Raw genomic sequence first — 16,168 nt, 5'->3', positions numbered from 1 at the left:
AAAGCGACGAGGCTCCTCGGCATACCTGTTGGAGGACCTGCTTCTGCGATGCGAGGAGGGCTCTTCAGGGTATCTGGCAGTTGATCTACTGCGGTGTCGAGAGGAAGGTTCCTCCGGTGGCGCTGTATACTCATAGGGATGAGTGGTCCTGGAACGGCTGCCATGGTGAGATGACGGTTCCTCGGGATTCCTAGATCTGCTCCGGCGACGGGATGAGGACTCATGGCGGGATGAACCTTTATGGCTCCTCTCTCGAGAGTAAAGTGTACCCCCAGGCAAGTCAACTTCAACCGTTCCCATGTGATTCGCGCATCGTGGATTGTGGCAAGCGAATGAGCTCTTGTGGGCGTCAAGACAAGCAAACTTGCAGTTGTACCCGCAGTCGACACAAATGATGGTTCTGTAATAATCTTCCCGGCTATACGACATTGCTGTGCTGGTTTCGAATAATATATCGGAGCTTTGATGGTGATGAGGCGCTGATCAGTATATTACGATCAAAAAGAAAGATGTAACGATCCTCGAAGTGGATTACTGCGCTGGCCTTTCCAGATTTTAATCCTCATCAGGTTTCTTTATCTTCCTACATGGCTTCGAGATGCTTCAAAATGGCATTGTCGAGCCTTTGGCGATCCTGCAGAACCGCCCACGAAGTCATCACGGACCATCCTTTGTACTCTACCCAAATAGGGTATGGTCCGCTCTATGACAAAGAGCCATAACCCTCTCAGTTCGGACTCACCACCGCACCCTACTCTTTGTACTTTATCCCACGCATTGCAGGCAGGTTCCAGGGCAGGCTTGGCACACGACGGACCTCTTGAGTTCAGTAGATGTGTCGTGCGAGCCATAACAAAAGAAACCATGAGATAGATTGAACTGTTAAAATAAATACCGTCCTAGCACTCGATCATCACTGCCCCCTCTTCGCTCTCTTCCTCACGGACAGTTCCTGAGGTTCGGTGGACAGATCCTGCTCTACCTCGACAATCTCGCTGGAGCTCTGTCCGCCTTCATCATCGGTGGTTCCGGCAATGGAGTCCGCCTTTGTTCCCCTTCCTCCAAGTACCTCCTGCACGATGCGCTTCCCCTCGTCTATCTCGCCATTGGTCGCCCCACATGCCATGCACTTCCATTTTCCAATCTCAGCCAATGATTTCGTTCCTGGTGGTGCCTGGCCGTTGACAAGCCGGCACTTCGCGCAGATCAAGACAATTCTGTTCTTGGCGGCCGTCTCGTCTTCCCCCAACAAGGTGTCCAGAATGCGATCGTACCAGTGCGGCTCGGGAGGAGGGGCCATCGTGGCAGGTGGATGCTGTAGGAACGGCGGGGGAGCTCTCCCTTCAAAAGCATTTGGCGCGAACTCGGCCGCCTCACTGATCATGGGGCTGGGAGACCGTTGGCTTGGTGCTCCATATACTGAACTTGGCACCCTAGAGTGTGGTGCAGGTGCACCGGCACTGGACTCTGGACGGCGCTGGATATTTGCTGTGGGCGGGGGCGGCAGTCCCGTACGAGCATGATGCCTGGGTTGTGGCTGTTCTTTGACAGCGCCAGCACCTTCGTCTTCCTCCTCCTCGGACGTCTTCTTCTTGTTCTTCTTCTGTTTGTTGTCGGAGCCGCCGTACTTCTCGAGCAGCTCGAGCGTCGAATCGTACTTGGTAGCATCCTTTAGTTTCTGGATGGTTTTGGCGCGTTCAGTCTGATACTCCTTGAGGCGCGCAGTGAGCCTCTCGATTCGGTAATCAAAGAAAATGGTCGTAATCGAGCGGACCAGCGAAATCAAGACCGGCCCTCCCGCCATGCCCGTCCACTCCCATGCCCCCATGTCCTTGTAACCAACCACCAGCATCAAGACAATCGCATAAACAAGGTAGGCGAAACCGATGTAAAGCGTACCCAGCACCTTGATCCGTCTGGCTTTCGCGCGGGATTGATCGAGGCGAGTTTGGGTTACCGTTATTTTGGTCGAAAGAGTCGAGAGCGCCTTTTCAAAAGACGCGGGGGAAGAGTCGTCTCTCTGTGCAAATAAATACAATGTCAGTCAGTAAGCAAACGGCGCAGGGAAGCAAGGCTACACTAACCCCCCATGGCCAGAGCGAAACCATAGTGAATAAGAGGAAAAGTCGCCAATAACTGTGCTATATAGCCGTGATGGTGGTAACGTCGTGTCTGTATTGCTGTCGTCGGGACTACGTTTGCGCGAAAGGGGTAGGTAGAGAGTGTAGGATGTGGAAATTATTGTTTCAGCAGAGAGTGTAAGAAGTGAAAAGAGATAACACTGGAAGAGTGAAACAAAAAACCAAAAACCGTTGAGAAAATCGTCGGCCTCGACAGCAAAGACTCCGCCAGCAAGAATTTTGTCGCGGCAAGGCTGCTTGGATGTCAAGCTTGTGTTCGCATCGCCCACCTGAGGCTGTCAGCTGCGAACTTGCGATGGAAAGATGACAGCACTGGGAAAGGAGCTCCAGCGCTAGACTTTCAAGGGTGCTGTGGAGAGCTCGTGCACGGTGACCTCATCCCCCGATAAAAGAATACCCCGGTTATCTCTCTGCATACCAGCCTGGCAGTAACTACGGAGTGTGACCTCCGAGATGGGCATAATCGCTCCATCTTCTCTAATTTTATCTTTTCACGGTCTTCTCCACGTCTATGCTCGTATCAACCTTATTGTCGCTGGTCTGGGAGGCTGGCAGACAAATGCCCAACATTTGTGGAAAGACACAAATATCTCTGTATGCCGCATAACGGCTTACCCACAAAAACAAGATGCCGCCGGCAATCCCAACTTCCCGACGACCCCTGCGCGGCCTAAAATCCCGGGGGTTGTCAGGGCGCTCTTGGCAGGCTGCGAACTGCTGCTGAAAGCTGGCGCTGGCTGACAAGTGGCTCAACTTCAGAGACGAAGGACGAAACAATCCGCTGTGGCATCAGAGGAACAAGATCATGCCCACGGCCGTTGAATGAAGTCCAATCCTCTTTTCTGGGGCTTTTGATTCTGAAAGTTAGTCTCTTCTTTTCGTTCTCTTGCCCTTTCCACCTACTCCCTATTCCACCTTGCGCACCAATTGTGACGACTAATCTCGACCTTTGTCTGTGCAGCTACAGGACAACTTGACACCTTGCGCTCCCTTTCGTGTCTCCGCTGAGACCATTCTGCTGTGTTATCCTTTTTTTCTTGTGACTGGTTTCTCCAGTCTTAACTCAATATGTTCCAGGTCAGTTGCAACATCCGCTCAAGGCAACTAACTCCTCCTTCAACGGCCAAACCTGACAATGGAGCACCTGCAGAGACTGAAAGGAGCAATTGACCGGACCATCGCAGAGGAACAAGCTCGACAACGTGCCTCTCTGGAGGCGCAACCGCAGGCTTCAGGGAGCGCTCCTGCGCGGAGGTCGCGCTCATCTAGTGGTGCGGGCACCCATTCTCCAGCTCGACGACCGCGCCCAGCAGCGAAGCAGGGCCAGGATTCCGCCAGTCGAGAAGGGGGGGCCGCAAATCCCGATCCTGCCGTATTCGAGGCTGCCTTTACAATTGACGACACCGACGATACCGCAACGCCCTCGAGAGCCGCGACCCCAATGTCGACGGATCCAGACAAGGCAAAGGAACTGGGGGTGATTCCCGAAAAGGGGGGCGAGGCTGCTTCGTCAAGAGCCATGTCTGAGAAGAGTGGGCAAAACGCAGACGGATCCTCGATCTCAGAGAAGAGGTCGATGGACTCCTCAACTGTGACTCTTGTCGCTTCCGAACTGCCGGCCGAGGTCCGCGCCAAGTTGAGGAAGCTCGAAAGGCTTGAAAAGGCCTACCCGGAATTGCTACGGTCCTACCGAATTGCGCATGGCAAAGTAATGCTGATCGAGCCCTTTGAGAAGACTTTGAAGGAAAACACCCCCTTGACTTCGATTGCCGAGCCTCAAGCTCTCGTAGAGTACCTGAATCAGGTGAACCTCAAGAGCGACATGGTGATGGAAGAGCTGAAGCGTGTTACTACCGAGAAGGATTCGCACAAAAAGAAGGCAGATGAGGCCGAGAAGCAATTGGCAGCTCTCAATGATGAACTTTCTAAAAAGATCACCGAGAACGACAAGGAGGTTTTTGCACTCAAGGAGGAGATTGCCGCACTGAAGACCAACAAATCAACAAGTCCACCTGCTGAGAAGGAGAAGGGTTCCGAGATGGTCAAGGCTGGAGAGGCGTCCCAAGAAGGCGGCCAGGGCGAATCACTGTTCTCTTATGACACTGAGATCCCACAACTACAAGCAGAGGTGGAAAAGAAGACAGAACAGATTGAGAAGCTCGAAACTGAGGTTCGCACTTTGAAGGAAGAGCTGTCCGTGGCCAAGGAGCACAGTGCCGGTATGGTGGAGAGTCTTGAGACGGCCATGCAGGAACTTGGCGAAGCCAAGGATGCTGCCGCTCTGAAGAACTCATTCGAAGCACAACTCACTGCTAGGAATACCGAGATCACAACCTTGACAGAGCGCGCCAATACCGCCAGGGCCACGATCAAAGACCTCGAGAGGCAGGTGGAACAGGGCAAGCAGGCCATCAAGGAGAAGGAAGCGAAGCTTTCTTCCGCCTCGAACCGCAACAGGGACCTGGAGGAGGAGATGAAGACAATCACGGAAGCAAAAGAGAATCTCGATACCAAGATCCAGGAACTGAATTCTGAAATCCAGACACTGAAGAAGGCCAAGGCTCAGGATGAAGCCAAGATAGAAGAGTTGGACAAAAAGCTGAAGACTGCAGTGTCGGTTCCTATCCCAGCGCCTGTCCCTGCTGTTGCTGCTTCAGCCAGCACTCCGGCCCAACCTGCACAGGGTGGTGGCAGGAAGAAGAACAACAAGAAAAAGAAGAAGGGCGGTGCCGGCGGCGGCGCGGCTACTGCTGCTGCTGCTGCTGCTGAACCCGCCCCCAGCGAAGCATCAGTTACTGAACAGCCTCCCTCTTCGCCACTGCTAGGGCCCTCCGCTGACGAGCTGCAAACCGAATTGACGCGCCTCCAAGAAGAGTTGGCCGAGAAGGACCAGCGAATCGAAAGACTATCGAAGCAGAGGAAGACGGAGGAAGATCTCCGTGAAGAAATTGAGAATCTCCAAGAGAACCTGATGACCATTGGCCACGACCATGTTGAGGCCAAGCAAAGGCTCAAGGAGCTCGAGGCTGAGAAGAGGGAGCTCAAGGAACGCATTGCGGAACTTGAGAAGGAGGTCGAGACCGCGGCCGCTGGTGCTCAGGTCAGCACCAAGCTTCAGGGCGAACACGAGTCGTTGAAGCAAGAGTTTGACGACCTGAAGATGAAGTCATCGACCTTGCAATCCGATTTGGCTGCCGCCCAGCAGCTTGCACAGACCAGATACAAGGACCTCACTGATCTTCGGGAGATGCTTCAGAAGGCTCAGCCGGAGCTTAAGAACCTCAGGCAGGAGTCTGCCCTGCTCAAGACAACCAAGGAGGAACTGGCAGCCAAGACGACTGAGCTGCGCAACCTTGAGAAGCGCGAGAGGGATCTCAAGACTGAGCTGGCCCGCGCCCAGCGTCTTGCGACCGATCGAGAGGCTGAGATCAAGACTCTGCACGAGAAGGTGGCCCAAGAGACAAATGCTAGGCTGAAGGTGGAGGACGAGCGTCGTGTTACCGGCCGCGACCTCCGTCGTTCAGAAGCTGAAAAGATCGAAATCTCGGCCAGAGAAGAGAAGGCATCCAGGGAACTGCAGCGCGTGCAAGAGGAGGCATCCAAGCTCCGCCCACGCGTCGGACAGCTTGAGGACGAACTCAACAGGTTAAGAAAGGAGCAAGCTACTCTCCGGGAAGAAGTCAAGGCAAAGACCAATCAGTACTCCAGCGCTCAAAGCCTCATCGGAAGCATGCGTGATGAGACTGCGGAACTACGCCTGCAGCTCAAGGAGAGCCAGTCTCAGGTCGACAACCTGGAAGAGGAACTGACCGATACACGGAAGATGTTGGATGAACGCACTCGCGACACTGACACGATGCGGAAGCTCCTCGCCGGGGCTGACGAGCGTGCTGAGAGCAGGTTACATGAGATGCGCACCAAGATGGAGGCCGCCATCGAGGAGAGAGATCGCCTCGAAGATGAGTCGTCCTCCCTTGCTCGTCGCAAATCGCGGGAGACGGAGGAGCTCAAGCAAAAGGTGCGCGACCTGGAGCGGGAAGTGAAGGAACTTGCCAGCGAGAAAGACAGCCTCGAACGCGAGGAGCGCGAGTGGCGCCGTAGGAGGCAGGAGCTCGAGGCTATCGAGGAGAGGGCCGAGACGGAAGTGAGTGAGATGCGCACTACCGTCTCCAACCTCCGCTCCACTTTGGATGCATCGGAGCTGCAGGTGCGGGAGCACGAGAGGAAAGCGACGGAGTTGCGTCGGGCGCTGGACGATTACCGGTTAAGGTATGACAAGTTGAACAAGGAGGTCAAGACACTGCAGGCCAAGTTGTCGTCGGCTGCTGCGAACCCCAGTAGGACCTCGCAGGAATCGACTCGTTCCGGCAGCGTCAATGGAGCGGGTACCCCCGACGCCATGTACCTGAAGACGATTATGTTGCAGTTTTTGGAGCAGAAGGATAATAGGCTGAGGGCGCAGTTGGTACCTGTTCTTGGAAAGCTGCTCAAGTTTGATAAGTGAGTCTATTCTCGATTTTTGTATAAGATGCCGATCGTTGTTGCTAACCGTTGGTCGCCGTAGGTCTGATGAGCAGAAGTGGCTCGCTGCTATCCAGCATATGAACAGCAGGTAGCCGCACTACGCACCTTTCTTTTCTCTTTGTACTTGTAGGTATACACAGTTGGTTATCTCGTCGGTCACACGCAACAGAGAGCGGGAGATGCCGAAAGGAATTGTAGGATAATGGAAAGGCCATGAGATCCATGGCTCGTTATGTGTCACATGGCCATATTTTTCACACACTGACATGTATCTGGCCATTCCTGCCCCTGCCGGATACCGCGGCAGGCAGATTCTGCGCCATACTGCCTGTTGGCTTGCCGAACAAACCTGCTGACCATTATTTGCATGTACGAAAGTGGAGAATAGGGGATATCTTACACGCAGCTGAGGAATGACAACAGGACGGGTCAAGTTCTTCAACTGTTAGGGGGCGCCATCAAGTCAACGAGCAACAAGATGGAGGTATTGGGCAAATACGCCGTGCAGCAAAGCCACATCCGCCGCATTGCTTGCCGGTTCATATTGTTTGTCGGTCTCAGCATGCCTCATCAATATCTGGATGGGTGAGTAATGACATTATGCAACCTTTCGCGTCAACCGCGGAGCTTCTCAGAGAGGATCCGATGGTTAGCTTAATGATGGTAGGCCTAGCTGGGTAGTCAAAGGGACCAATGGATCATGACGAAGTAGATGAATCAGCGACAAATCCGAACCAGAACGGAACTAAAGACTGAACCTCCTCGGGTTTTAACGGCTCAGAGCTCTCTCATGATGGAACGCCACACCGAACCGCTAAAAGTTCAAGTTATGTACTATCAGTAACCAACCTACTTTTACGATGCAGAGACTGACGAGGATGGCCTGCAGGATCGATGTGATCACCATGAGTGCTTGGTGAGACCCATGCGGAAAACTACGAGGTATTTCATCCGGAAGTCAGATTCTCGTAATGGGGAGCACCTCACGCAGTACCTGTTTGGAACAAGAAACTTCTTGCGGAGACTGGAAGCTCACGGCAACCTGCTGTCCCACCATTGGTCTCCATCGGGGGCAGGGGCAGACCTCCCCGAGCCTTATCCCCAATGGTCCTACCAGGGACCAAGCTTGAAAGGGGGTTGTATTCTCGTGGACAGCAGCTACCCTTCGTCGTATGCTACCCTTCCAACCCGTCTGAACGTCGTTGTGCTCCATAGATTGCTTCCCGGGCCACAAAACAGGGTCAGCGATCATCCAGCCTCACTACACCATCTTCCCTCCGAGCCGTCGAGATGCCGATCCATCAGGCCATATTGCGTTCTTCAGGGCCCGTTCTCTCAAACGACGGAGTCATTCAGGCGGCATGGCCTGCAACTGCCATGTCAGGAGCGGCGGTTGATCCATGTCCTACTTGCCCAACTACTGCAGCCCGTGGAGGCATCGAGAGGAGGCGAGAGCCAACAGTGGGCTAACAATCCCATTCAGATCTCAGCTCGTCCTTGTTTGTCAACAACTCCTTACCAGCTAGGTATACAAGCGCACGAATCAGCGGCCCATAAACCACCAAACAGCCCTTTCTCGGGCAAGTACGGAGGTTTGTTGAAGCTATCTTGACCTGGCTGCAACTCGACCTAGCTCGTAGAGGCATGGTCTTGCATAATCCCGAGCAAAGAAAGGCACAACGGAACATGCCACGGGCCGGAGCCGGACGGGAACTAACGGCAACCTGCTGGGCAAGGGAAGAGAAAAAGAAACCGTCCTGTTTACAGCTAGCTCTATGCGGCACTCGGCGCTGATCTGTTCCTTCCCTTTCCAGCAAGTCCCACACGGGTTCCCGCCGTGTGTCCATCACGGCATCTGTCACGATCCCTCGACCCCACGTTGCACGACTGATCAAGCAGCCCAGTGAGATCTAGGAGGGGAGATGCTGGCCACGAGGAGCAAGGGTTCGAACACGGCAACAGAAGGCGGCAAACATGACGCTAGTGGACGGATAACTACACGAGACTTCGGGATCTTTTGATGCCGACCCGGCAGTCTGGAAACGCTGGGCCCGTGACCAACGTCCATCCGTCTTTGTTCCCGCGGCCAGGCCCTGCTTTCTGTTACATCTTTGGTCTAACAATGTTGCTTCTTTGGGTGCTCGCCTGACCGGAAGAAAACCAAGCCAACAGTTTTGTGGTCGCAGAGTGCATTTACTCTGCATGCTCTGTCCTCTGTCAGCTGCAGGCATGGAAGCCTTCCGTCGTTCCGCGCGGGTTATGGAGGGGCGGAAGCCTCTGTCATTGCTTGGCCGACCGGTCAGTCCGCTGCTACATTCTCCAATTATAGCATCGCGCTCATTGCTAACCCCATATGGGGTAGCCACCCTTGCCAGCGCGTTGACGAGAGCCTCACCTGGATTCACAAGGTAGGCGTGCGGAGCGAGCACATTGGTCTGGCTTGGTGCTCATGAGCGGCAAACTATTCATCTGAGGGCCGGTTAACGCCGCAGACCACCAGCTGTCTGAACAGGCAAAGGCCGAACGAGAGACAGACTCTTCGGGCATGCTATATCTAGAGCAGTCAGCAAGCTTACAAGACCAATCTTTTGCTCCTCGCTGCCTCTGGACTTTTTTTAGCTTGCTCCAACCTGGAACATCAGGAACATGGCCTTCCAACAATTTCCAACATGGCCAAGAACCGCGGCGGATTCCGAAGACCCCTACAGATATCAGGTTGGATTTGGAAACCACCATTCCACAGAAGCAATACCGGGTGCCCTTCCTCCACACGGTACCAACCTCCCCCAGAAAAGCAGATATGGACTCTACGCTGAGCTTCTGAACGGCACCTCTTTCATGTCAACAAAAAGCACAGCTGCCAACGTGTACGTGGGCCCTCGACAACCTTTGCCGTTTCGTGCCTTGACATTCTTATTTACAGATGGATGTACCGTGGAAAGCCAGCAGCAGCCCGTCACCCGCCATCACAGGTGGAAGAGATTTTCCATGTTTGTTGTAGAGGCCTCACAACGCTTCAGTTACCAGGCTGACCAAGTCGATAGCTGGAGTCATGCTTTCTACCCACGAACTCGAATGTCGCCTTCACGCCGCTTCCATATACGTGGGGTCCTCTAAAAAGCAATGAATCGTCGAACTCGGCCACGAACCGCAGGGTCACCTTTGTTCAAGGCTTGAGAACTATGGGGGGCCATGGAGACGCCACGCTCAAAGAGGGTCTGGCAGTTCATCAGTACGAGTTCAACATGAATATGGAGCGTGAGGCCTTTGTTAACCACGACGGCGAGCTTCTGGTGGTACCACAACAAGGGACACTGAATGTCAAGACCGAGCTGGGCAGCCTCTTGGTCAAGCCCGGCTCCATTGTGGTCCTGCCTCCAGGAATTCGATTTTCGGTCGAAATCTTCCGTCCAGCCGGGGATCAGTGGTCAGAAATCAAAGCCTCCGGCTACGCGTTGGAGGTTTTTGGGACTCGATACGCATTGCCCGATCTGGGTGTGTTGGGCGCAAACGGGCTGGCGCATGATCGAGACTTTGAATATCCAGTTGCACGGTTTGACCTCGACCCGGACGAGGACACCAGTTCATTTTGTGTCACCGTCAAGTTGGCCGGAAGACTGTTCTCTTACACACAGCCACACACGCCGTTTGACGTGGTGGCATGGCATGGGAAATATGCGCCATATCGGTACGACTTGTCACGATTTTGTCATTTGACGGCGAACACCGATCAACTAGATCCAACCTCATATTGTGTCCTAACTGCTCCAAGCAAGTGGCCGGCTGCAAGCTTGGTGGACTTTTGCGTCTTTGGGGACAAGTGGGCAGTCTCTAGGAACACGCTCCGAATACCCTACTATCACCGCAACATCGCTACGGAACTATGCGGTGTCATTCATGGCCAGTACAAAGGCAGTGTCAGGCCACTGGAGGCCGGCGGTTTGAGCTTCGAACAGAGCTACATGCCTCATGGGGAGACCTATGAAGCATATACACAAGCTAGTGAGGCCGCCAACGATCCCACGAAGCTCGAAGGGTCTCTGTGTAAGTGTGGCTGCCTATCCGGAGCTCCCGGATTACCGGCGGCATTGGCTGACTAGTCCCGTTGTTAGTTTTCATGCTCAACGTCTCGTCACATCTCGCCTTGACAAGATGGGCTATGGAGCAACACCCTGACATTCGACGTGAGTGGTCAATCCGTGACAGCCAGTTCGGCTGCTGACATAATAAATCCCCAAGTTGAACGGCCTGGCATTTGGGCTTCCGTGCAGAACCACTTTGTCCATCACCTCAAACACGCAGCAGATGCATCATGGTCGGATGCCACCGACCAGCACATCCCGACTCCGCCCAAGAGCCCGAACGGCCGGGTTTAATCGAGCACGAGTCGAGTGGGGGGTCTCATTCAGGGTCCTTGCTGCTCTTGGAAGCCATGCAAGAAGGGTTTCGGGAGTTGGCGTGTCAAAATGCATCTGGACGGGTTGTAGCCGCTGATTCTTGGCAACACAGCCTCAGAGACATTGAACTAGGGGATGGAACCGAAAACTTGGTATAAACTTGGCGCTCCATTGCTGGCCAGCTGCCCGCAGATTTCAATTGTACAAGCCTCCAAGCCCCCGCCAACAACAGCACAACACCGGCTGCCTCGGAATTCTGTTTTGCAGATCTCGCACTTTGCATGTTTTTACAGCACCTCATTCAACGACTATCAACCACTAGCGGATACATTCCATACATGATTTCAGCCTTTCGAAAAGCCCAACGTCCCAAGTGATGCATGGTGAAGTCATGGCGTGGTCTTTTTGCTGTTTCTGCTGGCACCAGACACCCACAGTTCCCACCCCAGTGAACTAAAAGCAAGGTTACACAAGATCTCACTGACATAAAGCCCCACAACCTCGGCCCGCATTTGTTTTCCTGATCACTGCTGCACCTTCTTAATCAGAGCATACCATCCTTTGTTTTTTGCCTTGTTTTTGTCTGTCACCCCCTCTCACTCAAACACCACCTGCATTGTACATTCGCTTTTCCTGTCTGTACACCTCCCACACATACCTTACAGAAATGTCAGACTCACCCGCTGCCCCACCTCCACCACCACCACCACCACCGCCATTCCGGGCCACAGTGGAGGAGTCCCTCAGCGTCCCCTCCTTTGGCAACGGCAGCGGCAGCGGCAGCGGAGGCGACAGCGCCAGCATCACAAGCAGCACGCGCCGACGATGGGACGATCCCCCCGACGAGGAGCCGGGCCAGATGCCCTCTGAAAACATGACCAGCATGGTCTTTGTCAAGACCATGACCGCGCACCACGCCAACAACTTTGTGGGAAGCAAGACGGCGGCCGTGCAAGGCGAGGTGTCGTATTTGGCTTTCAGTCCGGGTGACATGCACGTTGCTGCTCTGGTGCCGAAGCAGAGCAACATCAAGAGCTTCGACCCTGACGAGTCGAGTGCCTTGGCGGTGTGGGCGGTCAAAGAGGACGGCGGGGGGAGGACGCATACGAGTTTGTTTGGGCTCAAGGTTCACAAGGGGTTCTGTTTCCGGCCTGGGAGGACGGTGGGCGGGGATCCGGTGGTGGTCTGTCCTTTTTATGTCAAGGTTAAGGGGTTGGATGGGTTTGATGCCCGACAGCCGTTGGTGGAGGTGTATGATTTGGGGAAGAGGGTTAGGTGGAGCAGGAATGAGGTGCCGGTGAGGGCGCCGGTGGTGATGAGTGAGGATGGGGGGTTGGTGGCTGGGGTGTCGAGTAAGGACTCGAGCCGGGTGGTGGTTTGTGGGTTGGAGAAACTGAGGTTGTTGAAGGTGAGGACGATGATTATCAAGCACACGGAGGAGGTGACGGGGATGGGGTTCTTGCCCGAAGGGGGGGGGTTGGTGACGGCGGGGAGGGACGGGTATGTGAGGGTTACGGATCTACATAGCGGGAAGACGCTGAAGAGGATTGAGATTGGGGCGAGGGCGGCGTGTGATATTTTGCAAGTGTCTGGGGATGGGAAGGTGGTGGTGACGGTTTGGGGGAGAGATGTGGTGCTGTGGTATCTGGAGACGGGGAGGGTGCATAATTACAATTTGAATGTGGTCAGGCAAACAGAGGGGTGGCCTTTGGCCGTGTCGAAGGACTGCCGGTACCTGGCGTGCCGGACAGAAGACGGATTCGACGTGAGCGATGCGGCCAGTGGCGCCTTCAGGGGAGACTTTGCGACTCGAGCATCCGTCATCACCGCGGCTGCTTTTTCAAACGACTGCACAAAGATTGCAGTGGGAGATTTCGACGGGTATGTGAATGTTTTTGACATGATTACGGCTTGATGGGTGTTTCATGGGTTTGGATGTTTTGTTGTGAGGATTCGGACAAATGATACCACTAGATACCAATAATTTGAACTTTTTCATGTTTTCAGAGACGACTTTGGGTTCCAGCTGTCTCGGTGTAGGTCAGTCATGTACTGGAAACTTGCAAAAAGTGTCATATTGGCATTGCAAAACCAGTGTCTGCAAGATTCTAGTTGTCTTCAGGGCATTGTTGAAGCAGTTTCATTCCCTGTGTTCAAGACAAATTTCTGTGTCAAGTTCGGTTAATTTCAAAAACCTTGATGGCGAGACACTTTATTGCTGTCTGGAAAGCCAACTTTAATTCTGTCTTTAATTCTGTCTTCAATTCTGTCTTCAATCGCGCTTTTGGATTCCCAAACCCGCCAACTTTTACCCAACACTTTTTGAAAACCTTCCAACCATGTCGGGTCCTCAAACTTGACGAAACAGGGTTGGCTCCAGCACCCTTATCTACACTCATCGACGTTGGCCACAGCTAAGTATCTCCACGGCCAATTCAACCATTGTTGACAGCAAAATGTTCCGGCGGCAATGCCAGGTGCAAACACAGCGAGCGCCCTTCTTCCTCTTGAGGTACAATTGAAGAAAGAACGAAACAAGACCACTTGATCGGGAGTGATGAAGCTGTTAGGATAAGGTAGTTTGAGAGACGGAATACTCGGTGAGAATTCCTCGACAAGATTGCGAATAGAGGATGAGGTACCACTGGCGGCGTGCCGAGGACACACCTGACCCCCTGAATTGCCTCACACGTGTTCACTGCCGGCACATAGACGTGCTTCAAGTTTTTTTTTGAGTTTTTTTTCTTCAAGCCCATTGATTACACCCATAGAATTCATATCAACAACTCATCCAAAAATAGCTTCCACACATTGCCCTCTAGTACAAAAAGAACCCTCGCTCAGCCCGACTATATCTGCCACGCAACACCCGGTTGTGGCCTCGGCAACGGCCCAGTCACATGCAAGGATGTCGCCGTAACCTTCCTAGCAGCTTCAATCATCGTTTTGAGCCCTGTAAGTTGGTCGGTCGCCTCCTTTGCCTCCTTCGCAGCCTCCTCCGCTTCCTCTCCGGCCTTCTGTGCCAGATCTGTAGCCTCCCTGAGCTCCTTCATGAGCTGATTCAGCGCTTGTTTCTCCCGCCGAGAAGAGATCCGTTTTTCTTCGTTACCAACGTCACTTTCCCTACGGGGTCTCTTCCGGCTGGGGAGGTTCAACGGCGGTACCCGAATCCCGGGCGTGTTCGCTATCTCCTCCACTTTCTTAATAACGCGTTCGCTGACGGGCGTGCCGAGGTTGACACTATGTTGAACCCTTCCGACAAACTGAATCATTTCTACAGTGTTGGCTAGTGGTATGAGGGGTGGTTCAATCTCTTTGAGCAGCTCTTCGGCGGGTCTCTCCCCGTTGGCGAGCTGCAGTTCAACAAGTTTCGTGTGCGGTGTGCGGACCCACTTGGGAAGGGGGTCATGTTGGAAAGCCTTATCTTCCGGGTCGCGGAGCCAGTAGCTAGCTAGGTCGTTGGGCTTTGGTGGTTCCCCGGGTCGGGGAGCGAACTCCCTCGTGATGTTAGGCATCTCTGCTTCGCGCAGTGGGGATGGCCGCCAGGTATCAGGTAAACCTTTCCTCTGTTGTGTGAGGCTGTGTGCCATTGATTTTGTTGTGAGTATCAATTGCAGCCGGTGTCTTGAAAGTGCAAACTCACAAATTAAAACACACCTCAGCAGGGTGCGAAGCCCCGAAATCGTCACCGAGCCTGACCCTGGGGTCAACATCCCATCTGTCCCCTGACTTCATCATTTTGGGGTCAAACTGCTCAATCTCTTCTGGCGTTCGGACGACATGTGCATGAATTGCGCGGACGAGAGCATACACGTCCTTGAGGAGGACATCCGCGGGAAGCTTGTTGTTGTAGGGCGTTATGCATCCAAGCTCTGTGATCTTGGGCTTATCCTTCTGTGGATCGATTATGATGTTTTCGTAACTGATCCGGTTGTGCCAAACATGGAGATTTTGATTTAAAAAGCCAACCGCACGGATGAGCTGCTGGAGGTGGGCGAGCTTGAAGATGCCGCTGACGTTATCCTTTAACGGTTTTCCTGAGCAGTATTCGGTGAGGAACCCGACAACAACCTTACCTGTGTCATCCATCACGGGGTGCTTGTAAAGGTCAAAAAGTTGGCGGGTTGATGGTGAGCTGAACAACTTGTGGAGCACAAAATGCTCTAGCATGTTGTTGAAGTCATCGCGAGGCAGTGCAGCATATTTGAAAAAGGCCTTCTCGCTCTCTGGCTTGTTCTTGTCCCGGAAAGAGACCAGGTCGAGATTGGGGCCCTTCCTCTCGAGTTCAAGCAGCTCCGAAGTCTTGTATCTCTTTGCCTTTTCATCCAAGAAATTCGTCGCTCTCAGTGTTGGGTAGAGGCAGTAATGCCGGATCCCCAGCTCGCGTTTTATCAACCGCCTATATTGATCTACTGTGTGCTCGTCGACGAGGTTATTGACATACGGTACCGAATCTTGCCAGTCGACCAAGAGAATGTCTTGTGCGGGTGTGGGTGGGAGTTCGTCAGTCCAGTTCACGAGCCACTTGTCAACAAGTTCCTTCCACATCGCTTCGTAAGTGGCCGGATTCCAGTCCTGGTTCCAGGGTTTGATGTCAGGCCGGGCCGGGCGATCCACCGCCAGCCACATCCCTTGACGTCGGTCATAGTCAGCAAAGTAGAAGACAAATTTGTCGAAGATGAGGGCCGTTTCTTTTGTCTTGTCTGCCTCGAGTTTGCGGGGCGGGCAGATGAGAGCAAACCGAAGGTTGTCAGGTATTGCCATGTTGAAAACTTTGGAACCGCAGATCGAGATAGGCCAACGATTGGAGACGTCAACAATGTCATGCCTCTCGAGGTGCTCTTGTGTCGCCACCTCATTTTTGAGGGACATTGTTGTCTTTGTTCAACTGTTGGCTTCATCCTCCTTTGTCTTGGGCTCTGAAGGTTTCCCAAAACAGCGCATGGTGATCAGCTGTTTCATCGGGGTCACACAGGCTCTAGCAGGCAGAGGGTTACTGTGTGTGTATCCAAAACAAGCGTAATAATATGCAGTAGCATTCCCTTTCTCGTGGTGGTTGAACGGTCGGGTTTGTGATTGGCTAGCGGCAACGTTTTCGTGGAGTTC

At 53.5% G+C, this 16,168-nt stretch overlaps 5 protein-coding genes across 5 annotated transcripts; 3 read left to right on the top strand and 2 right to left on the bottom strand.

The window, feature by feature from the left end:
- Nucleotides 1-900: 900 nt before the first annotated feature.
- Nucleotides 901-2,442, bottom strand: QC762_121310 (uncharacterized protein). The gene is made up of 2 exons (XM_062886565.1): nucleotides 2,085-2,442; nucleotides 901-2,020 (listed from the first exon to the last, which is right to left on the bottom strand). The coding sequence occupies exons 1-2, from the start codon at nucleotides 2,106-2,108 to the stop codon at nucleotides 914-916; spliced, it is 1,131 nt and encodes a 376-aa protein (XP_062749661.1). The 5' UTR covers nucleotides 2,109-2,442; the 3' UTR covers nucleotides 901-913.
- A 408-nt stretch (nucleotides 2,443-2,850) lies between these two features.
- On the top strand, nucleotides 2,851-6,757 carry IMH1 (Golgin imh1; the record flags this gene model as incomplete). The annotated part of the gene is made up of 2 exons (XM_062886564.1): nucleotides 2,851-6,641; nucleotides 6,706-6,757. The coding sequence occupies exons 1-2, from the start codon at nucleotides 3,277-3,279 to the stop codon at nucleotides 6,755-6,757; spliced, it is 3,417 nt and encodes a 1,138-aa protein (XP_062749660.1). The 5' UTR covers nucleotides 2,851-3,276.
- Nucleotides 6,758-9,311: 2,554 nt separating this feature from the next.
- Nucleotides 9,312-11,421, top strand: QC762_121290 (uncharacterized protein; the record flags this gene model as incomplete). The annotated part of the gene is made up of 5 exons (XM_062886563.1): nucleotides 9,312-9,532; nucleotides 9,589-9,655; nucleotides 9,710-10,709; nucleotides 10,778-10,849; nucleotides 10,905-11,421. 5 exons carry the CDS (start codon nucleotides 9,312-9,314, stop codon nucleotides 11,039-11,041), a joined length of 1,497 nt encoding a protein of 498 aa, XP_062749659.1. The 3' UTR covers nucleotides 11,042-11,421.
- A 308-nt stretch (nucleotides 11,422-11,729) lies between these two features.
- Nucleotides 11,730-12,977, top strand: QC762_121280 (uncharacterized protein; the record flags this gene model as incomplete). Its single annotated transcript, XM_062886562.1, has 1 exon — nucleotides 11,730-12,977. One exon carries the CDS (start codon nucleotides 11,730-11,732, stop codon nucleotides 12,975-12,977), a length of 1,248 nt encoding a protein of 415 aa, XP_062749658.1.
- Nucleotides 12,978-13,911: 934 nt separating this feature from the next.
- On the bottom strand, nucleotides 13,912-15,826 carry QC762_121270 (uncharacterized protein; the record flags this gene model as incomplete). The annotated part of the gene is made up of 2 exons (XM_062886561.1): nucleotides 13,912-14,641; nucleotides 14,706-15,826. 2 exons carry the CDS (start codon nucleotides 15,824-15,826, stop codon nucleotides 13,912-13,914), a joined length of 1,851 nt encoding a protein of 616 aa, XP_062749657.1.
- Between the last annotated feature and the right edge of the window lie 342 nt (nucleotides 15,827-16,168).

Source organism: Podospora pseudocomata, assembly GCF_035222375.1.
Source record: "Podospora pseudocomata strain CBS 415.72m chromosome 1 map unlocalized CBS415.72m_1, whole genome shotgun sequence".
NCBI classification, from domain to species: Eukaryota; Fungi; Ascomycota; class Sordariomycetes; order Sordariales; family Podosporaceae; genus Podospora; species Podospora pseudocomata.
The sequence above is the reverse complement of the archived record's forward strand: the minus strand, read 5'-3'. Positions and strand labels throughout refer to the sequence as shown.